General features: G+C 38.1%; 1 protein-coding gene across 3 annotated transcripts in view; it reads right to left on the bottom strand.

Annotated features, from left to right (window-relative positions):
• The window catches only part of nrp2a (neuropilin 2a), a 199,613-nt gene that overhangs the window by 56,233 nt on the left and 118,101 nt on the right, over positions 1-25,279 (bottom strand). For all 3 annotated transcript variants that reach the window (XM_062060193.1, XM_062060213.1, XM_062060202.1), the window contains 4 exons: positions 18,300-18,444; positions 10,307-10,482; positions 2,783-2,962; positions 2,571-2,715 (listed from right to left, as the gene is read on the bottom strand). In XM_062060193.1, coding sequence (XP_061916177.1) covers positions 2,571-2,715; positions 2,783-2,962; positions 10,307-10,482; positions 18,300-18,444 — 646 coding nt within the window. The remainder of the gene's footprint in view (positions 1-2,570; positions 2,716-2,782; positions 2,963-10,306; positions 10,483-18,299; positions 18,445-25,279) is intronic.

The following is a 25,279-nucleotide window of genomic DNA, read 5'->3' as shown; positions in this document are numbered from 1 at the left end:
GGCCGGTGCGACTTATACTCCGGAGCGACTTATAGTCCGAAAAATACGGTATTAGCGATATAGGTATTATAAGCGCTAACGCCGACAAACGACTTTTAGCCGCGCTGTGATCACATAGAGTTAATGAGCTTATGCTGCTGTATTGACATATACCCCTTTTCTACTGTACCAGTTCCAGAGCTGGTCCGGAGTAAAATTTCAGAGCCTTCGTTTTTCGTTGCCACCGCACAACGGATAATTTTTGTTATTTTAGTTCCACTCCAAATCCAAAACGGACCTGGAGCAGCGAACCGAAGTAACCGCATCATGCTCAGTGGCCTTGTGGTTAGAGTGTCCACCCGGAGATCGGTAGGTCATGAGTTCAAACCCCGGCCGAGTCACACCGGGTTGGAATTGGGGGTTAAATCACCAAAATGACTTCAGAGCGCGGCCACCGCTGCTGCTCACTGCTCCCCTCACCTCCCAGGGGGTGGAACAAGGAGATGGGTCAAACACAGAGAGTAATTTCACCACACCTAGTGTGTGTGTGACTATCAGTGGTAATTTAATAAAATTTTAATACAATTTTTTAATACAATTTTTTAATTGAATGTAATTTTAATTACATTTCTTATTTTAATTTAATTTTAATTACATTTTTTAATTAATTTTTTGAATAAAAAAATGTTATACAATTTTTTAATACAATTTTTTAATAACATTTTTTAATAAAATTTTTTAATAACATTTTTTAATTTGATTTTTTATGAGATGGGCTGGTTTATTTCTCGTAAACGCAGGCAATGTACCTCCATATTGTTTGTCGCGACGCAGCACAAAGCTACCTTTTCCCAGTCGTAGTTTTTAGCGACAGATATACATGTCAGATACAAGTTAAAACCATACTATACTTTGTATTAGAAATGGCAACAGCGGAGGAGGCATGTGCATGTACGAGCCAAGGAGCTTATTCAACTTCGGACTACAATGGCGGACTCGCGCAAAGCTCTTCAGGTAAATTTCGACCATATATGGAGATATCCGCTGACGTGACCAGCGACAATTACGTCACCAGCTACGGTTTGTTTGGGTCAAGTATGAAGGAAGACAGGATTATTTTATAAATATCTACAAATGTCTCCATGGTTTGATTTTTATATACAGTATATATATATATATATATATATATATATATATATATATATATATATATATATATATATATATATATATATATATATATATATATATATATATATATATATATATATATATATATATATATATATATATATATATATGTACAGTACAGGGCAAAAGTTTGGACACGCCTTCTCATTCAATGTGTTTTCGTTATTTTTATGACTATTTACATTGTAGATTGTCACTGAAGGCATCGAAACTATGAATGAACACATGTGGAGTTATGTACTTAACAAAAAAAGAGAAATAACTGAGTTTATATAAACTCCCCTGAAGAGCAGGGAAACGTGCGAAACAGGCTTGTAGGGATGAAATAGCCTCTGTGTTTTTTCCTGACCTAACGACATGTTTTATATACTAGTTTCTTCAAAAATAGCCACCCTTTGCTCTGATTACTGCTTTGCACACTCTTGGCATTCTCTCGATGAGCTAACTCCTTCAAGACTGTTGGAAAACCATTTTAGGTGACTACCTCTATATATACATATATATTTGTTTGATATTTTTGTTTAGGACTGAAGTTTATTGAAATTTGAGCAAAAAAGATAAAGAATAACAATAATTCAAAATGTTTTTACACCCTTTATAAACTTAAGGACTTTTGTGTCCTGTTTGGCTTTAAAGACAATTAAAATCCGAGGTTTAAACACTCAACTGATAATAATCCCAGCAGGCTCAAGACATTGAGACAACGTTGATTATACATACATGTCCTTTAAAACTGACAACGTTGCAAAATAGTTTGTAAATTGAGGCAACGTTGATGTCTAACGTTGGATTACCGCTGTAGTTTGGGAAATGTCCTAAATTTAATCGGTTAACTCAACTTCAGAAGCAGACAAAAAATAAACGTTCAACGTTTTATTTGTGTTGTAGAATATTTGTTTGCGAAAAGACCAAATTTCAATGGTCAAATCAACGTCAGAACCCGACATTGATTAAATGTCGTCAAAAAGCATGTTGTTTCAACATTGTATTTGTGTTGTAGAATATTGGTTCGGAAATGACCAAATTTCAATGGTCAAATCAACGTCAGAACCCGACATTGATTAAACGTCGTCAAAAAGCATGTTGTTCTAACGTTAAGTTTGAGTAGCTTAACGTGGGGACCTAATTCAACAAGTTCGCAACGTTGTTTCAATGTCTTGTACCCGCTGGGATATTGTTTTGAAGAAGCCAGAACAACATCTAATGTTTATTCTGCCAGGGAAAAGTATAGTGTGAAAAAAAACGTAAAATATTTGAGTGTGTGTATATAAGTACTTTTTGAGCACACTCAACAATACCGTGATTATAATGATAACCGTGATATGAAATTTTCCTCTCGTGCGAGTTTGTTCTGGACTATGAGGCAGCGCCTGTACAATAGTTTCCCATCATGGACCTACCTGGAAGGTCACAGCCCAGTATCTCCGCTCTCATCCCGATCCCTGCTGGAGACCAGCGCTCAGGGTACAGTCTGACGTACTGGGCCACCGTCTCCTCGAAATGCCGCAGCTCTGGGGTGTCGTAGTGTGTGTTCCCCTCGAAAATCTGCACAAACACATTTGTAATGTACGGAAAGCACATATAAACACGTGCATGTGTTCATCTAACCCACCTTGGGCAGGCTGGTCTTTCTGTCCATGACAAAATTCCATTCTTTTCCATTCAGGCTGTAAGCGACTTTGTACTTTCTGACAAAGGCGCGGTTCTCTGTCGTTGCGCCACTTCCAGCGTCTCCCCCTCTCGCTCCCTGGGTGATGACTCCACGCACTGTTTTGGGCACACCCAGGTCCACCTGGAAGCAGTTGAGGATGGAAGGAAAAAAAAAAAATGCTTTCATGGTCCTCCAGCATCTCGTGTAATTAGCTCCAGCAAGGAGATTATGCTTTAAAGTTTGTTTGTTTTGAGAAGCAAAAACTTCTTAAGCAATTTCTTTATGGAGGGATTAGACATGGACCAATGAGGAAGCTATTACATTTTGGTGCAGAGCTGCTTTTTAATATTATTTCATATTTACGACCGTGCGTGAATGTTTAAGGTGCTGTTTGCAGTGGATTGGTGGATTGCGTTCGAACGTGCTGCAAGCATTATAATATATATCCCTAAATGAAGGCAAGTCAAACAGTAGTGCCAGGCGGAAAAGGGCCGCTCAGGCTTAAGTTTGTCCCTTTAAACCGCCCACTTTAGTGGATTGCGTTCGAACGAGCTGCAAGCATTATAATATATATCCCTCTACTGGTCAGACCATGTCAGCTACAGGCAGGACATGTCCTTTGCACTTATTAACGTCCAAAAATAATGTTATGCTATTAAATGAAGACAAGTCAAACAATAGTGCCAGGCGGAAAAGGGCCGCTCAGGCTTCAGTTAGTCCCTTTAGAATGCCCACAAGCTTGGCTTTAGTGGATTGCGTTCGTACGAGCTGCAAGCATTATAATATATATCCTTCTGCTGGTCAGACCATGTCAGCTACAGGCAGGACATGTCCTTTGCACGTATTAACGTCTAAAAATAATGTTACGCTATTAAATGAAGACAAATCAAACAGTAGTGCCAGGCGGAAAAGGGCCGCTCAGGCTTGAGCTCGTCCCTTTAGACCGCCCACAAGCTTGGCTTTGGTGGATTGCGTTCGAACGAGCCGCAAGCATTATAATATATATCCCTCTACTGGTCAGACCATGTCAGCTACAGGCAGTACATGTCCTTTGCACTTATTAACGTCCAAAAATAATGTTATGCTATTAAATGAAGACAAGTCAAACAATAGTGCCAGGCGGAAAAGGGCCGCTCAGGCTTCAGTTAGTCCCTTTAGAATGCCCACAAGCTTGGCTTTAGTGGATTGCGTTCGAACGAGCTGCAAGCATTATAATATATATCCTTCTGCTGGTCAGACCATGTCAGCTACAGGCAGGACATGTCCTTTGCACTTATGAACGTCTAAAAATAATGTTACGCTATTAAATGAAGACAAATCAAACAGTAGTGCCAGGCGGAAAAGGGCCACTCAAGCTTAAGCTTGTCCCTTTATACCACCCACAAGCTTGGTTTTAGTGGATTGCGTTCGAATGAGCTGCAAGCATTATAATATATATCCCTCTACTGGTCAGACCATGTCAGCTACAGGCAGGACATGTCCTTTGCACTTATTAACGTCCAAAAATAATGTTATGCTATTAAATGAAGACAAGTCAAACAATAGTGCCAGGCGGAAAAGGGCCGCTCAGGCTTCAGTTAGTCCCTTTAGAATGCCCACAAGCTTGGCTTTAGTGGATTGCGTTCGAACGAGCTGCAAGCATTATAATATATATCCTTCTGCTGGTCAGACCATGTCAGCTACAGGCAGGACATGTCCTTTGCACGTATTAACGTCTAAAAATAATGTTACGCTATTAAATGAAGACAAATCAAACAGTAGTGCCAGGCGGAAAAGGGCCGCTCAGGCCGCCCAATGACTGACAGCACGCAGGAGCTGACCAATCAGCAGTCAGATGCAACATAGGAGTGAGTTGGCATCCAAACAGCAGTAGTAATCACTAACAAGTGAAACAAATAAAAACTCCAAACAAGAGGATTCTCTTGGTCCACTCAAAGGTAGTGATGTTATTGACAAGAACTTACGCTAGGGGAATAAATAAATGAGAACACGATTTGCAGGTGAAGTGCGTAATGCTTGAAAATCATTTTTTTGTTCCAGTAGACATGGTTCCATTCAAAACCAGGACAAACAAGGTGAACATTCAAATACTGATGACTTCTGTTTTGTTTAAACAGCCGTTTTACTGCCGTGTGACTGGCACCGTTTGGAAACAATTGAGGTCTGTTAATAAACATTTACAAAATTTTTCGTACCGGTATAAATCTGCGACTTATGGTCCCAATACATGTAAAACTATTTATTTCTTCTATAATTTGGTGGGTGCGGCTTAAATACCGGTGCGGTCTGTAGACCGAAACGTACGGTACTGTTTGTAATTACGTTTGGGTTTTGGACACTTCTGTTTTTTTCCTCCATTTTTTCCACTGTTTGAGGACACAGAATACACTTTTCTTTGCCTTGCCAAGAACCGCGTAAGCCACTGTGACACTATTATTGCTTTTTTCATTAATGGTTGTGATGGTGATGGAAAAAACGAGTGATAACAGTGATTGGTTTGTTTGTTGCTGCTTTATGTTTTTAATCACTGTTATTGACGTTCGTATTCTTATTATTGTTGATACTGTTGTTAATATTATTATTTTTGTTTTTTTGCGTCTTCTTAATTGCTCTGTGGATTGTCATTCCGCGTGCCGCGGGGCTGGGATTAGTTTGGAGTTGGGACTGTTCTATACAGTACAATTTTTATTAGACTGATTGATATTCTGTGTGATTCTTGTAAATAAAATACAGTGAAACTTGGCTTTACAAACGTCTCTGTTAAACCCAGATTCCGATCTAACAAAGGTCTTAACTCATTCTCCTTCTATGCCACATCAATATGGAATGCACTCCCAACAGGTGTAAAAGAAAGTGCATCTCTATCCTCCTTCAAAACCGCACTAAAAGAACACCTCCAGGCAACTACAATCCTAGACTAACACCCTTCCTCCACCACATCCCACCTCCCCGGATTGTAAATAATCAAATGTGTATATACTTGTTCTTATGCTTTCTGAACTCACTATGTTCACTGCTCGCTGTACATATCCTACCAAGTCAGACCTACACTGTTTCAATGTCCATTTCTCAGATGATATTATTGTTGATGACTGAAGTGCTGATATCAACCAAACCTACCCCCCCCCCCCACCACATCGTAAATAATGTAAATAATTCAATGTATATACTCTGATGATGATTAACTTATGCTGATAGTATATATTTATACCATGAATTGATTAACGTGGACCCCGACTTAAACAAGTTGAAAAACTTATTCGGGTGTTACCATTTAGTGGTCAATTGTACGGAATATGTACTGTACTGTGCAATCTACTAATAAAAGTCTCAATCAATCAATCAATCAATCAATCTATTTGTGACCATTTTAGTATTACGAACGTTGACCTTGTGCCAAATATTCCTCTGTGTGAGAACCATGTTTTGCGTACAAACACTTAATTCATTTATTTTGCATGCCGCTTGAAGCCTTTCTGGGCTGCCATTTTGATGACATCACTTCCTGTACATGCAGGCACGGCCATTTTGAAGAGGCGGAGCCCCCAATATCACTTCCTGTTTACATCCTGCACACTAGGAATGGGTGATACCACACTTTTAGGATTCGATACGATACCGATACTTTTTCCTGCATTTTCATCGATACCGATACCGATACCAATAATTTCTTATTGGCAATTTTTTGTCAGTCAAAAATATTATTACTATTGTTATTATTTAAGACAAATCACAAGACAAATACAGACCATTTATACCACATTTATTATGGTCAATATATAATAAAAGTAAAATTAAAATAAATAACATAAATATGAAAAATAAATTAAATATTACATATAATAATAACTATATATTATATATAATAATAATTAAATATTAGGGCTTTCCAATTAACAGTCAAATCCGAATTGCAAGAAGCTGCAGTTATTTTTTAAAGTTTGTGATATAATTAGCAATTAATGAAATATGAAATAGGCTAATGTTTTCGAAATGTAAGAAATCATGTTAAAGATTAAAACCAAAATCACATTCAATCATATATTCAAGATTTTCTTGGAAAAAAATAAAACTGTAATGCAAAGATGAAGAATCTCCAAATTGTATCTCTTTCTTATCTTGTTTTAAATACTCAACCAATTTTCAACTAACAGTAAATTCCCCTGTGTGGAAATTATTTGAATTTAGGATAATCATTTAAACAAAAATATTCAGTAAACATTACTAAAAAACAAAAAACAATGCCTGCTTTAAGTCAACAATTGGACAACACTGGATATGCCTGGCTGCATCGCTGTCGGCTGGCTGTGTGTGTGTTGCACGTTGACGACGCTCATTCGCTGTCTCCTGTCACGTGACTGGGCCAGCTCTATACTCTGCCAGGTACAGGGGTGTCCCAGCACATAGTAAGTTAAGTAAGTCATCAAAAACATCTGAAAGTGATGCTTGCACCCCCCACACGCCGTTTTTTGGTTTATATCGATACTTTTTTCAGAAAAGTGATGCCAAATGAGTAGCGTGTGAGTATCGATATATCGATACCACAGGATCGATACGCACATCCCTACTGCACACACGGGCGGAGCCATTTCAAAGAGCTTCGACGGCCAGCGACACTTCTGACGTGTTTATTTCCACAATTGTCGCGCCGGTCAGAGCTGTGTCAGGCTGCCTCAGCCATCACTTTCACTTTGTGTGATCAGAAACACTTTAAATGTGTCCAAACTCTCAAAGTCTTGCTTCGAGTTGCCTTGAGCTAGCGTTTTAGCTTGGCATTCAGTTTGAGGATTTGTACTGCAGCACGTTTTTAATTGTGATGAGACTGAAAAAGATGCCACAGCGGAGAAGAAGGCACTACCGGGACACATGCCGATGAAGGATCACCTCACACCGCCAGTTTGTGCTAACGCTAGCGGTGACTACGTAAAGCCACAGCTCGCTTATCACTCTGAAACTCCCAGAGTGTTCGACAATGCCACATATATTTGCAGACACAAGGTAAAATGATTTTAACTTTTTTGTTTTTTATTGTAGCAACAGGGTGGTTAACATTTTGGAGCGCACCAATGACACTTTTGTGTGTGTGTGTGTGTGCGCACCTGTTACCATTTAAGCTTGCTGTAATGTTGTTCTGTTTGTTTTTCTGTGTTGTTGTTGAGCCATTACATATATACATATACACACACACATATGTATATATATATGTGTGTGTGTATATGTGTATGTATATTTTTTATGTATAAATATATATATATATATATATATATATATATATATATATATATATATATATATATATATATATATATATATATATATATATATATATATACATAAAAAATAATATATATATATATATATATATATATATATATATATATATATATATATATATATATATATATATATATATATATACATAAAAAATATACATACACATATACACACACACATATATATATACATATGTGTGTGTATATGTATATTTTTTATGTATATATTTATATGTATATATATATATATATATATATATATATATATATATATATATACATATAAATATATACATAAAAAATATATGTGTGTGTGTATATGTATATTTTTTATGTATATATTTATATGTATATATATATATATATATATATACATAGAAATATATACATAAAAAATATACATATACACACACACACACATATATATATATATATATATATATATATATATATATATATATATATATATATATGTGTGTGTGTATAAGTGTATGTATATTTTTTATGTATATATATATATATATATATATATATATATATATATATATATATATATATATATATATATATATATATATATATGTGTGTGTATATGTGTATATGTATATATATATATATATATATATATATATATATATATATATATATATATATATATATATATATATATATATATATATATATATATATATATAAATATATATATATATATATATATATAGTAGAGGTTTCCGTGGTTTATCCGTTATACAGTGCTCAATACCGGGGTAGAGCGGAATATACTGTATGTTAGGTCAGGGAAAAGACACAAGAGGCTGTATCATCCCTACAAGCCTGTTTCACAGGTTTCTCTGCTCGTCAGTGTCATGACTTGGTCCTGGGGGTTTGTTTTTTCAGAAGGCAACGGAAAGTTGGCGCGGGCAAGACGTGAATTTATATACATGATTTAATATTAACACTCAAAAAAGAATAAACAAAAGGCGCGCACAATGGCGGAAGTACAAAAACTTGACTATGAAAACAAAGGACATGCACAAAGGCAAAAAACTATGAACAATAACAAAAACTTACTTGGCAATGGCATGAAGAATAAACTATAATAAACAATCTCGTGGGTAGCAGTAGCATGGATGAAATGATAGAGGATGTCACCAGGACGAACAACAGAAACAGACAGGCTTAAATAGTGACATGATCAGTGAAAACAGGTGCGTGACTCTAAATGTGAAACAGGTGCGTGACATGACGATGTGAACCATGTGAAACTAATGGTTGCTATGGTGACAAATAAAAGTGCACAAAAAGTCCAAAAACAAAACTGAACATGACTAAAACAAAACATAATCACACAGACATGACAGTCAGGGGATTTATAAATATATCCGTTAGGGAGTTTATATAAACTCCCCTGAAGAGCAGGGAAATCTGCGGAACAGGCTTGTAGGGATGAAATAGCCTCTGTTTTTTTTCCTGACCTAACGACATGTTTTGTATACTAGTTTCTTCGATATTGCCACCCTTTGCTCTGATTACTGCTTTGCACACTCTTGGCATTCTCCCGATGAGCTTCAAGCACACCTTGAAGAGAAAACGATTACTGTTGAAGCTCATCGAGGAAATGCCAAGAGTGCGCAAAGCAGTAATCAGAGCAAAGGGTGGCTATTTTGAAGAAACTAGAATATAAAACATGTTTTCAGTTATTTCACCTTTTTTGGATAAGTACATAAATCCACAAATCATGGTTTTGATGCCTTCAGTGACAATCTACAATGTAAATAGTCATGAAAATAAAGAAAACGCATTGATTGAGAAGGTGTGTCCAAACGTTGGCCTGTACTATGTATATATATATATATATATATATATATATATATATATATATATATATATATATATATATATATATATATATATATATATATATATATATATATACATATATATATATATATATATATATATATATATATATGTATACATATACACACTATAGGGTCTTCAAAGTGTGCAGTTAAAAAACAAAGAAGGGGACTTTTGTCAAGGCTAGAACCAATTATTCATGTTTACAATTCTTATGGGGAACTCTGCTTCACTATACAAACTTTTTGGTTTGTCAACCACGCTCAAGAACTAATCAAAAACAAACAAAAGTAAGTAAAAAGAACACCCGTGTTAGTGCAAGTATACTTGTGTGAGACACAGTTACGGTTACCTGAAGCCACTCTTCCCCAGCAAGGGGCTGTGCAGGGGAGGGAAACCAGCCGGAGCGACTGGCCACCAAGCGCGCCGTGCTGGGGTTCCACACCACGTCCCTGCTGGAGGAGGCGGAGATCTGTGTGTCGGGAAGCAGGCCGGACAGCAGGCCCTGCAGGCTGGAGCACGGCGCATCTGTGGCAGGAGGGCAGAGCGGGCCAAAAATGACTTTCACCTTTACTTTCGCCGGACATGTTGGAGCCGTGACCTGACACGTATACCCGCGCTCTTACGCACATTCCCACCTGGGAGCCGTTAAACTCCACCGCAGGATTGCGCTACTGGAGCCGAGAGTAAGAGCGGGAAAGCGCTGTGTCTATACGTTTAAAATGCAATTAGCGTCTATTAGCGGGATGAGTGCCTGCGTTTACTTACTTTGCATTCATCCACTTTACATCTCAATGTATTTTAAATGTCTTATTCACATTAATCATGTCTCTTGCACACACACACATCAGTTGTTGGCAGGCAAGTGCCACTGAAAGTTACTTAGCGAGGGCGTGAGAGTGAGAAATGAGGATTAAGGGGATAAGAAAGATATAATTTGGGTTGTCGGGAGGCGGATAAGTAGAACACAAAGTCTGTGTGTGTGTGTGTGTGTGTGATGGCCAATGTTCCCTCTAATTTTTCATGTGTGTGAGCAAACGCAAAAACTCCCTGAGCATTCAGTGGAGCCCATGTGAGCAACATCAGACGTGCACACTGTGGCTACACCAGCAGCACACCTGTCCCAAACCTGACTAAATAACAAGTTCAATCTCCATCCATCCATCCATTTTCTACCCGCTTGTCCCTTTCGGGGTGGCGGGTGGTGCTGGAGCCTATCTCAGCTGCATTCGGGCGGGAGGCGGGGTACACCCTGGACAAGTCCCCACCTCATCGCAGGGCCAACACAGATAGATAGACAACATTCTCTTATTATTATAATCAAATGACAGCAGTCATTTCCATGAGGTTGTTTTCTAATATAAGTGTTTACGCCCACTTACAATGACAATAACAAAAAATATTGTTTTTCATGAACTGTGTACTTGTATTGTTTGTCTGGGTGGAGGTCCTGCTTTGGAAATAATTTGTACCCCTTTCAGACATTGCATTTAGTTCCCATTAAACCATTCACATGTTGCACAATGAGATGTAAGCAGGGGATCATGTGTACATTCCTGCAACTTCCTGTTTGTAAAAAATATATTTTTATTAGTATTTATTTAATATACTAACAGCATTTCATGATTAATATTTATAAATTAAGATTCCTAATAAATGCCACTAGAATAAGCACACATTTGATTGGTAAATCATAGTGTAACGACCTGGAATAACACTTTATGCGTGGTGTTGGAGTTGTCCGACTTTTTGTGTGGCTGTAAACGCATCACTGGCTAAGTGCCATATGTGCATGTGTTGGCGCAAGTGAGAAAGAGCGAGCGGCTGCTGTTGATATAACAAAGTTGCTTTTGGTCTGGTTTGTACTGCAGAAAATGACCATTTTTGCTAGATATCCTTTTTTTTACTAATGTTTTGGTGATGTGTTTATGGCCGACAATAAAGAGTTTTGCTCAGTAAAGTGATGGATGGAATTCATGTCCTCAAAGCGTCTCGACAGACGTTACAATATTTGAACAATGATGACGAAAACTGTTTTCTGTCGCGTCCGTGTTGTGTCGAAAATTGTTATGCGCTTATTTTTTTATTTGATTTTGTGCGTGGCATCGATTTGCCGTGCGCAGAGGACGCTTGAGCAGTGCGCAATTGCACAGGCGCGCACCTTAGAGGGAACATTGGTGATGCCGGATGCTGGGATGCTGGGATGAGACTCCAGCAGTGACAGAATTGTGAGGGAGGAAGAGGATGAAAAACACAGGAAGCGAGAAAGGGCAAGAGGAAGTAAGATGTTAGCGGTGCTGACGCTTTAAGAGAGCACAGATCAAAGTTTCATGGCGTTATGTCACTGCAAAAGAAGATGAAATGAATAATGCACAAAAGGCACAGGAAGTTTATACACGTGTGCGTGTCTGTGTGCATTTCAAAAGGGTGAGCATACGTTTGAGGTTACCTGCTATATTTAGCGCGTGGATGTACCTGCGGCGCCAGGGCTAATAGAGACTGCGCTCGCGAGCGGTTACGGCGGCGGCGGATCATCGTTACCCGCGTACGGACGCGGAGGAGGCCATGAAAGATTGATCGCGACTCGTTTCCGCATGGAGCGAAGAACGAGGACACATCAAAAAAGTATCTACAGCCGTGGGAGGGAAAACGGGCGCCGTCTGGAGATGGCGAGTGTGAGCGCGGAGAGAATGAGCGAGAGGCAAATGACACAAGCGAAGTCTCCGGATGAAGGGATGGAATAAAAGTTTTCCTTTCATGAGCCTGAGGCGCAGTATGTTTAAAATATGGCGCGGGGAGGGTGAGACGACCTAAATGTGCACCAGTGTTTCAGGGAATTATTTTTCTTTTGACGTTTAAGTTGAGCTCATATTTAGATGTCAGATCTTTTATTTTGCCAGCCAAGAAAAATGAAACACAATCTCTCAATCGACATAATAATGAACTAAAACCACAGCAACATTTTTTTCCCCTCGGCTTAGGTTTTTGACACAAATTTTCCCCGTTTTTCATTAAGCATCTCTGTTTACGGTACAACCAAACATGGTGTTGGCTGTTGCATACGACTGCAAAATAAGCCAACGGGGGGCCGAATAAAGAGTGAGTGTGATAGCACTTTGATAAAGAGGGTGAGAAACGCTATTGAATTTAAGAAAAAAACTCTTGCAAAGTACAAAGGTTTGCGGGGCTCTCCCTCTCCGCTTATCGCCAAAAAGAGTCAATAAAGATAAGAGTGATGTTAAATGTTCATTTATTCGTTTTATTTGTCATTTATATGTATTTCACATTGTTTTCTGCATGTAAAACTAATTGTTTTCTATAAAATGTATAAAATATGTTCATATTTTGGGTTTTCTGACCTTATATATATGTGCATATTTATGTATATATATGTATGTATATATATATATGTATGTATGTATATGTGTATGTATATATACACTACCGTTCAAAAGTTTGGGGTCACATTGAAATGTCCTTATTTTTGAAGGAAAAGCACTGTACTTTTTAATGAAGATAACTTTAAACTAGTCTTAACTTTAAAGAAATACACTCTATACATTGCTAATGTGGTAAATGACTATTCTAGCTGCAAATGTCTGGTTTTTGGTGCAATATCTACATAGGTGTACAGAGGCCCATTTCCAGCAACTATCACTCCAGTGTTCTAATGGTACAATGTGTTTGCTCATTGGCTCAGAAGGCTAATTGATGATTAGAAACCCTTGTGCAATCATGATCACACATCTGAAAACAGTTTAGCTCGTTACAGAAGCTACAAAACTGACCTTCCTTTGAGCAGATTGAGTCTCTGGAGCATCACATTTTTGGGGTCAATTAAACGCTCAAAATGGCCAGAAAAAGACAACTTTCATCTGAAACTCGACAGTCTATTCTTGTTCTTAGAAATGAAGGCTATTCCACAAAATTGTTTGGGTGACCCCAAACTTTTGAACGGTAGTGTGTATATATATATATATATATATATATATATATATATATATATATATATATATATATATATATATATATATATATATATATATGTTTGTGTCCATACTTCTGGCCAGTACTCTATATATATACATATATATATCCATCCATCCATTCAATGGGTTTTCTTTATTTTCATGACTATTTACATTGTCACTGAAGGCATCAAAACTATGAATGAACACACGTGGAGTTATGTACTTAACAAAAAAAAGGTGAAATAACTGAAAAGTTGTTGTTTTATATTCTAGTTTCTTCAAAATAGCCACCCTTTTGCTCTGATTACTGTTCTCTCAATGAGCTTCAAGCACACCTGTGAAGTGAAAACCATTTCAGGTGACTACCTCTTGAAGCTCATCGAGAGAATGCCAAGAGTGTGCAAAGCAGTAATCAGAGCAAAGGGTGGCTATTTTGAAGAAACTAGAATATAAAACAGGTTTTCAGTTATTTCACTTTTTTTGGTTAAGTACATAACTCTACATGTGTTCATTCATAGTTTTGATGCCTTCAGTGACAATCTACAATGTAAATAGTCATGAATATAAAGAAAACACATTGAATGAGAAGGTGTGTCCAAACTTTTGGCCTGTACTATATATATATATATATATATATATATATATATATATATATATATATATATATATATATATATATATATATATATATATATATATATATATATATATATATATATATATATATATATATATATATATATATATATATATACTGTATATATACCTTGACTTAGTCATTTGATAAGTAGTTCGCTGCTGAACAAGTGTGGGCACCCCTGCTGTATAATAACTCCTGTAGGATTTCTCTCAGTCGGGTGCACACTCCCACCAAGTGAAGAGAACAACAGCAACCACAAGAAAACATGATTTGTGTACGTCTGTTCATGTGTTTGATTCTGTTAGCAGGCTACTTCCTGGTTCATGGAGGATGAAGGACAGATAAATGGCATCATTATGATTCTGGAGGGTGGACGGTTTCATTGTTACCATGGTGATGTGAAACAGTGATAGTAGATTCCTCTCCTTTGTTCTCCATTAGGCTATTGGCACCACCTTTTACGACGTTTTGGGGGTAATCACTTTTGTATTTTTGGCATAATCCAACTAAATGTACTGTCACACTTCCTCATGCGTTCTGGAAGATGGAGGAAGAAAATAAAGCTTGAAAAATATCTCGACAATAAGTGAGGTGAACGACATAACGGTGTTTGTATTTTAATTAATGCAACACAATTCTCGATTCAAACTGATTATCACAATGTATTATTTGGTTGAATAATCATAATGAAACTTTCTCAAAACAGGTTACAGGTCAGAATAGCTCCATCTGGTTGCATGGAGAAGTCTTTTTGAATATGTATTCACATTTTTTAAAAAGACATGTAAAAAATGTCAAAGAAAATGTGTATATATATATATATATATATATATATATATATATATATATATATATATATATATATATATATATATATATATATATATATATATATATATATATATATAGTACAGTCCAAAAGTTTGGACACACTTTCTCATTAAATGTGTTTTCTTTATTTTCAAGACTATTTACATAGTAGATTGTCACTGAAGGCATCAAAACTATGAATGAACACATGTGGAGTTATGTACTTAACAAAAAAAGGTGAAATAACTGAAAATCTGTTTTATGTTCTCGTTTCTGCGATGAGGTGGCGACTTGTCCAGGGTGTACCCCGCCTTCCGCCCGATTGTAGCTGAGATAGGCTCCAGCGCCCCCCGCAACCCCGAAGGGAATAAGCGGTAGAAAATGGATGGATGGATGGATGGATGTTCTCGTTTCTTCGAAATAGCCGCCCTTTTGCTCTGATTACTGCTTTGCACACTCTTGGCATTCTCTCGATGAGCTTCAAGAGCTAGTCACCTGAAATGGTTTTCACTTCACAGGTGTGCTTGAAGCTCATCTAGAGAATACCAAGAGTGTGCAAAGCAGTAATCAGAGCAAAGGGTGGCTATTTTGAAGAAACTAGAATACAAAACATGTTTTCGGTTATTACACCTTTTTTTGTTAAGTGCATAACTCCACATGTGTTCATTCACAGTTTTGATGCCTTCAGTGACTATCTACAATGTAAATAGTCACAAAAATAAAGAAAACGCATTGAATGAGGAGAAGGTGTGTCCAAACTTTTGGCCTGTACTGTATATATATATATATACATATATATATATATATATATATATATATATATATATATATATACACACTACCGTTCAAAAGTTTGGGGTCACCCAAACAATTTTTTGGAATAGCCTTCATTTCTAAGAACAAGAATAGACTGTCGAGTTTCAGATGAAAGTTCTCTTTTTCTGGCCATTTTGAGCGTTTAATTGACCCCACAAATGTGATGCTCCAGAAAGTCAATCTGCTCAAAGGAAGGTCAGTTTTGTAGCTTCTGTAACGAGCTAAACTGTTTTCAGATGTGTGAACATGATTGCACAAGGGTTTTCTAATCATCAAATAGCCTTCTGAGCCAATGAGCAAACACATTGTACCATTAGAACACTGGAGTGATAGTTGCTGGAAATGGGCCTCTATACACCTATGTAGATATTGCACCAAAAACCAGACATTTGCAGCTAGAATAGTCATTTACCACATTAGCAATGTATAGAGTGTATTTCTTTAAAGTTGAGACTAGTTTAAAGTTATCTTCATTGAAAAGTATAGTGCTTTTCCGTCAAAAATAAGGACATTTCAATGTGACCCCAAACTTTTGAACGGTAGTGTATATATATATATATATATATATATATATATATATATATATATATATATATATATATATATATATATATATATATGTACATATATATATACTGTGTATATATATATATATATATATATATATATATATATATACTGTATATATATATATATATATATATATATATATATATATATATATATATATATATATATATATATATATATATATATATATATATATATATATATATATATATATATTCTATTGTTTTTAATTTTTAAAATATCGAGGGATATATTAGGCGTATTCTTTTTGAATCACCCTATATATATATATATATATATATATATATATATATATATATATATATATATATATATATATAATATATATATATATATATATATATATATATATATATATATATATATATATATATATATATATATATATATATATATATATATATATATATATATACATATATATATACAGGGTGATTCAAAAAGAATACGCCTAATATATCCCTCGATATTTTAAAAATTAAAAACAATAGAAAATCTAGCTTGAACACATGTGCTGTACATAACTTTGAGTATTTATTTAATGCTTTACATTTTTTTAAACCAAATTTACCAAATTCTGTTCTAAAAACACGCTGCATGGGTTAAAAATATTTTTTGCAAACCAGTTATTATAATCCGCAAATGATTTGCTGTTGTGGAGTGTCTGTGCTGTCTAGAGCTCGGCAGAGTAACCGTGTAATACTCTTCCATATCAGTAGGTGGCAGCAGGTAGCGAATTGCTTTGTAGATGTCGGGAACATGGTTTGTCGTGATCACAATATGCGGGAGGCTGCGTGTAGGTAAAAAGGTATCTAACCCTTAAACCAAAAATAAACAAAAGGCTAGGGCCGCTAAGAAAAGGCATTAAAGCTTAGGGAAGGCTATGCAAAAGGAAACTAAAACTGAACTGTCTGCAAAGTAAAGAAAAACAGAATGCTGGACGGCAGCAAAGACTTACAGTGCGTGGAGCAGACGGCGTCCACAAAGTACATCCGTACATGACATGACAATCAACAATGTCCCCACAAAGAAGGATAGCGTCCGCACAACTTAAATAGTCTTGATTGCGATCAAAAGAAGACATGAAACTGCTACAGGAAAATCCCAACAAAACAGGAAAAACCACCACAATAGGAGCGCAAGACAAGAACTAAAACACGACACACAGGAAAACACCAAAAATACTCAAAATAAGTTATGTGACAGGTCGTGACAGTACACTTACTTTGAGACAAGAGCTATATTGATGCATGTGTGGTTAGGGTTTAAATTCATATCCAACAATTGCAAAAACGACTTTTTACTGTCAATATCGGCTGCTGAGTTTCATTTTTTTATGTTTTCTGCTGGTGGTGTGCCTCTGGATTTTTTGCAATGAAAAAAAAAGTGTCTTAGCTCAGAAAAGGTTGAAAAACACCGGGTTAGTTAGTGTAAATTCAACTATACGTATGATTGTGTTCGCACCTAGCGTTTTATTAGCATTAGCTCCGTAATGACAAGTCTTCTTTTGTACACACCTGTAATCTGGCATCCGTAGAGCTCAAAGCGCAGGGCGATGCCGTTCTTCCAAGTCTGCGGTCGGATACGCACAAACCGTGCCAAAATAGGCTGCGGTACGCGGTTCAGCACCACCTCGGCCGGGTCCGTATTGGCGTGAAAAACCTGGGATGAGGACAAAACACATGACATCACTCGGTCGGTTCCTGTTGGACGCGCTCGCCCTCATGCGGGTCTGTCTTATCTGTCGTTTTCTCACACACTTCCGTGCACATGGAGCCGCTTCGTTACACACACACACACGCGGTGGCAGGTCGGACACAGCGGAGACAACCCAAACAGGGATCCGATGTCACCCACCCAGCTGTCGGTGTGTTTTTGGGGTCAAAGGTTTGACTCGGGGAGGCTGGGAAAGCCAGAGGATGGATGAAGGTTTCATCTCTCAGACACACACACACACACACACACACACACACACACACACACACACACACACACACACACACACACACACACACACACACACGCACGCACACACACACACTCGGGCTCGCTTACACTCACACAAAACATCCCACACACCTCTCAGTAGGGCTGTGGGAGAGACATGACCTGACATGATTGGCCGTTAAGCACAGGAAGTGTGTGCAGGTGGGCAGGAAGTGAGCATCAACATTCACCTCGAGGAACACTCCCTTCCTTCCGTCGGGCTTTTTAGCGGCAAGGAGGGCGTGCGGGTGTTAAAGGGCAAATGTAACCCGGGTGGTCGGGTTACTTCCTGTTTTGGGGGCGAAAAGTAGACCCGTGATGCTCAAGGGGGCGTTCATTGACAGACACGCATCTTCCTCTAATTCCTTTGGACACACACACACACACACACACACACACACACACACACACACACACACACACACACACACACACACACACACACACACACACACACACACACACACACACACACACACACACACACACACACACACACACTTGTATTTGTTACATTCTTGAGACCTCCGAATAATGCCTACCTCTTTCAGACCACCTTTTCTAGATATATAAAGAAGTGTATTTACAACATTAATAATATATACATACTATGCAAATATAAAAAAAGGTAAGCTTTTAGTTATTTTTTGTTTTTTTGGTTTGTAATTGTTTTTTAATGTTCATTACCGTATTTTTCGGAGTATAAGTCGCTCCGGAGTATAAGTCGCAGCGGCTGAAAATGCATAATAAAGAAGGGAAAAAACATATATAAGTCGCACTGGAGTATAAGTCGCATTTTTTGGGGGATTTTATTTGATAAAACCCAACACCACCAGAGACATTTGAAAGGCAATTTAAAATAAATAAAGAATAGTGAACAACAGGCTGAATAAGTGTACGTTATATGACGCATAAATAACCAACTGAGAACGTGCCTGGTATGTTAACGTAACATATTATGGTAAGAGTCATTCAAATAACTATAACATATAGAACATGCTATACGTTTACCAAACAATCTGTCACTCCTAATCGCTAAATCCCATGAAATCTTATACGTCTAGTCTCTTACGTGAATGAGCTAAACAATATTATTTGATATTTTACGGTAATGTGTTAATAATTTCACACATAAGTTGCTCCTGAGTATAAGTCGCACCCCCGGCCAAACTATGAAAAAAACTGCGACTTATAGTCCGAAAAATACGATATGTCTCTATATACATATTTATTTTACAAAGGTCCACTTATGAGTTTTAGGGAAACAATCACCATTAATGCATGACTTTGCACGTTTGGACAGGACAGCGGGGCAGCCATGTGACAGGACGGAATCTGAGGCGATCGCCAAACGTTGGGGGGAAAAAGCTCGTTATCGAGGGGCCCCCGTCCCAAATGATCAAATATCGGCCCCATATTTTTTAATTTTGGCCAAAGGGGGCTCATTTCAATTTCTTACACTCACTTGTTATTTCATATGTTGACCAGAGGGGGAGCACTTTTAAAACCGACACACAGTCAATTTGAAAAATCCCTCCTTTTTGGGACCCCCCTAATGTTGATAGATTTCACCACCAGGGGTGCAAATGAGACATTCTCTATTAGATGCAATGGTTTTTCCGTATTGGGACCATGATTTATGTCCTAACTTCTTCACCGGTCCTCAAATGGAAGGTACTTTTCCTTGTTGATGTCTCAAGAAGGGTAGAAATACAAGAACACATACACACACACAAACAAACACACACACGCACACACACACACACACACACACACACACACACACACACACACACACACACACACACACACACACACACACACACACACACACACACACACACACACACACACACTCCCACATATTTTCTTGTATTTATTACATTTTTGAGACCTGAGAAAAATGCCTACCCCTTTAGGACCACCCTTCCTAGATATATAAAGATTTGTATTTACAACATTAATAATATACACATACTATGCAAATATAAAAAAGCTTGTTGTGAAAAACTTGTTGGAATTTCACAAGAAAAACGTCACTTTCACAAGAGAAACTTCAAATTTTGGCAGTATTATAATAAAAGTCGAGATTTTTACTCGACGCAAGTCAAGATTTTACAAGAAAAACTGAACATTTGTGCAATATTATGATAAAAGTCGGAATTTTACACAATAACAGTCGCAGTTTTACAAGAAAAGCTTAACATTTTGGAAATGTTATAATAATAATCTGAATTTTGCTCGGCAAAATTATGACAAAAGTCATAATTTTACTCAAAAAATGGCACTGTTTTACAAGAACAAAAACATTGGCAATATTGTGATAAAAGTCAGAATTTTATATGACAAATGTCGCCATTAAAAAGTTAGAATTTTACATAAAAAGTAATCATTCACAAGAAAATATTGCAATGTTACAAAAACAGAAAGAATATGAGAAATTGTTCCCAATTTTAAAAGAAAAAATTCGACACATTGTGAGAAAAAGACTGCTTTTAGTTCATTTTTTTGTTGTTGAATTTTTTGTTTGTAATTGATTTTTAATCTTCATTATTTACTTCAAGTTATTACAGTATGTCTCTATATACATATTTATTTATTTATTTTTTAATTAATTTTGGCCAGAATATAAACAACTTTAACACTGTTACAAATATGCGCCACACTGTGAACCCACACCAAACAAGAATGACAAACACATTTCGGGAGAACATCCACACCTTAACACAACATAAACACAACAGAACAAATACCCAGAACCCCTTGCAGCACTAACTCTTCCGGGACACTACAATATACACCCCCACTACCCTCCCAACCACCTCAACCTCCTCATGCTCTCCCAGGGAGAGCATATCCCAAATTCCAAGCTGCTGTTTTGAGGCATGTTAAAAAAAAGTATGTACTTTGTGACTTCAATAATAAATATGGCAGTGCAATGTTGGCATTTTTTTCCATAACTTGAGTTGATTTATTTTGGAAAACCTTGTTACATTGTTTAATGCCTCCAGCGGGGCATCACAACTAAATTAGGCATAATAATGTGTTAATTCCACGACTGTATATATCGGTATCGGTTGATATCGGTATCGGTAATTAAGAGTTGGACAATATCGGAATATCGGCAAAAAAGCCATTATCGGACATCTCTAGTTAAAATAACTACAACTCAAGAACGAACCAAGAAAATATGAAAATATAGACAAGAAAAATACTTGAAAAGTGACCCATTTGGAAAATTCCCTGTCTGGCATGTGCCTCACAAAGTGACAGAATATATGATCGGACTTCAAAATGTTACTCCGGGGGTTTTATTTGATTTTCGGGCATGGCCTGATTTTAATCGAGTGGAGCTGTCAGTGGTAACACAAACCAGTCGGGTGGGGGGTGTTTGAACAGATAACAGGGGCTATCACTGCTCTATCTGCTGCTGGATGGACGGTTGTGTTTACCTAAGGGGCCAAACAGTGGATGTGAGCTCTTATGGGGGTTACGCAAACACCCACGCACGCTCACACAAAGGCGGCGTCTTTGCCGCTCCTAGATATTGGGAACAAAGAGCTGCGGGTGGAAGGACAAGAAAAACAGATTGCGGGGATGAGCCTCTTCGGAAGAATAGTTAAAAGCTCCAACTCGAAAGGAGGCGGGGATACTAGGAAGCAACAATGAGCAGATTCATCACTAGGACAGGAAATACACCATTGGAGCATTTATCTCAATAAATAGTAAATCAATTACAATTCACAGGCATAAGGAGGAAGTTTTTTAAAGGAAATGAAAAGAGAACAGCGGTTCATTCAAAAAAGGCCACCATCAAAACATTAATAGCTCAGCCAGCAGCTATCCAAAGCCAAGGCATACACTATATCCAGTCGTGAAATTTCCTCGCTCCTAAATATTCCGAAGCCAACTTTGTTATAAGAAAAGTGAAGAGTTTGGGAACTACAGCAAGTCAGCCACCAAGTGGTAGGCCACGTAAACTGACAGAGCGCAGAGTGCAAAGACTTTCTGCACGGTCAGTTGCTACAGAGCTCCAAACTTCACGTGACCTTCCAAATTAGCCCACGTACAGTACGCAGAGAGCTTTATGGAATGGGTTTCCATGGCCGTGCAGCTGTGTCTAAGCCATACATCACCAAGTCCAATGCAAAACGTCGGATGCAGTGGAGTAAAGGACGTCGCCACGGGACTCTAGAGCAGTGGAGACACGTTCTCTGGAGTGATGAATCACGCTTTTCCATCTGGCAATCTGATGGACGAGTCTGGGTTTGGCGGTCGCCAGGAGATTGCTACATTTCGGACTGCTTAAGTTAAGTTAAGTTACCAATGATTGTCACACACACACTTGGTGTAGAGAAATTTGTCCTCTGCATTTGACCCATCCCCTTGTTCACCCCCAAATACTTTTTGGTGATTCAACCCCCAGTTCCAACCCTTGATGCTGAGTGCCAAGCAGGGAGGTAACGGGTCCGATTTTTATAGTCTTTGGTATGACTTGGCCTGGGTTTGAACTCACAACCTACCGATCTCAGGGCGGACACTCTAACCACTAGGCCACTGAGCAGTCTTTGTGCCGAGTGTGAAATTTGGTGGAGGAGGAATTATGGTGTGGGGTTGTTTTTCAGGAATTGGGCTTGGCCCCTTAGTTCCAGTGAAAGGAACTTTGAATGCTCTAGGATACCAAAACATTTTGGACAATTCCATGCTCCCAACCTTGTGGGAACAGTTTCCTCTTCCAACATGACTGTGCACCAGTGCACAAAGCAAGGTCCATAAAGATATGGATGACAGAGTCTGGTTTGGATGAACTTGACTGGCCTGCACAGAGTCCTGACTTGAACCCGATAGAACACCTTTGGGATGAATTAGAACTGAGGGACTGAGAGCCAGGCCTTCTCGACCAACATCAGTGTGTGACCTCACCAATGCGCTTTTGGAAGAATGGTGGAAAATTCCTATAAACACACTCCGCAACCTTGTGGACAGCCTTCCCAGATGAGCTGAAGCTGTAAAAGCTGCAAAAGGTGCACCGACATCCTATTGAACCCTATGGGTTAGGAACGGGATTGCACTTCAAGTTCATATGTGAGTCAAGGCAGGTGGCCAAATACTTTTGGCAATATAGTGTATCTCTCAGGAGGTGAGAGCAAAGGAGACGTCATCACATCAGATAGGAAGAAGAGACAAAGACAATGAGAGGTCAGTTCCTCCATTTCCTCCCGACTATTGTCGCAGTACCTGACCCCACCGCATCAAGGGGGTTACAGGTCGCCGGCTTTAGGAAGCAGATGGTCGCTCATTGACTGAGTTGTTGACTACACAACAGTCACTTTTCCAATAGGGGTGCTTTATCTAATCTGCCCGACAACCGCGGCGTGGTCACAGCCCGCGTACGTTTATGGCGATGGCGCCCTCGCGTCACGTGCAGGCGAGGTGAGCTGAATAATTAAAGCGGCCATGTTGTGTCTCCTGGCGTGGAGAGTCATGAAAATATAACGAAGCGCATACACACACATACGCGGCATAACGGCCAGACGTGGGGTGTGGATGCTGGCAGGGAACTATGGGTATTTAACTATTGATGAACTTTTTGGGGAAACGAGGTCACTGCGAAAGATGTGTGTGTGTTTGTTACACTTAAACGGCTTTTGTGGACGGACAGTTCTGGGACAAAATTGACGTCACATGTCCGAATTAACAGTCTTCAAAGCTTTTGTCGAATCTTACGACAATAACAAGGCTATTAAAACGCATCTTTCGAACTCTGATACTAATATGATGTCATAGCAAAGATACTAACGTGAGATGCATGACATGCTATTGTTGTTTCTGGGATACGGTTGGATGTAAATACTCATTGTTATTTACTAAACCTTGAACAATGTTTAGTCTGAGTGGTGTTTTAATTAGAGATGTCCGATAATGGCTTTTTTGCAGATATCCGGTATTCCGATATTGTCCAACTCTTAATTGATTCCGATATCAACCGATACTGATATATACAGTCGTGGAATTAACGCATTATTATGCTAATTTTGTTGTGATGCCACGCTGGATGCATTAAACAATGTAACAAGGTTTTCCAAAATAAATCAACTCCATCCATCCATCCATCCATTTTCTACCGCTTATTCCCTTCGGGGTCGCGGGGGGGGGGCGCTGGAGCCTATCTCAGCTACAATTGGGACGGTATAGCTCGGTTGGTAGAGCGGCCGTGCCATCAACTTGAGGGTTGCAGGTTCGATCCCCGCTTCCGCCATCCTAGTCACTGCCGTTGTGTCCTTGGGCAAGACACTTTACCCACCTGCTCCCAGTGCCACCCACACTGGTTTAAATGTAACTTAGATATTGGGTTTCACAATGTAAAAGCGCTTTGAGTCACTTGAGAAAAAGCGCTATATAAATATAATTCACTTCACTTCACTTCACAATCGGGCGGAAGGCGGGGTACACCCTGGACAAGTCGCCACCTCATCGACTCAAGTTATGGAAAAAAATGCCAACATGGCAC

This window comes from Entelurus aequoreus, linkage group LG01 (genome assembly GCF_033978785.1).
Source record: "Entelurus aequoreus isolate RoL-2023_Sb linkage group LG01, RoL_Eaeq_v1.1, whole genome shotgun sequence".
NCBI lineage: Eukaryota > Metazoa > Chordata > Actinopteri > Syngnathiformes > Syngnathidae > Entelurus > Entelurus aequoreus.
This window is presented reverse-complemented; position numbering and strand designations above follow the sequence as displayed.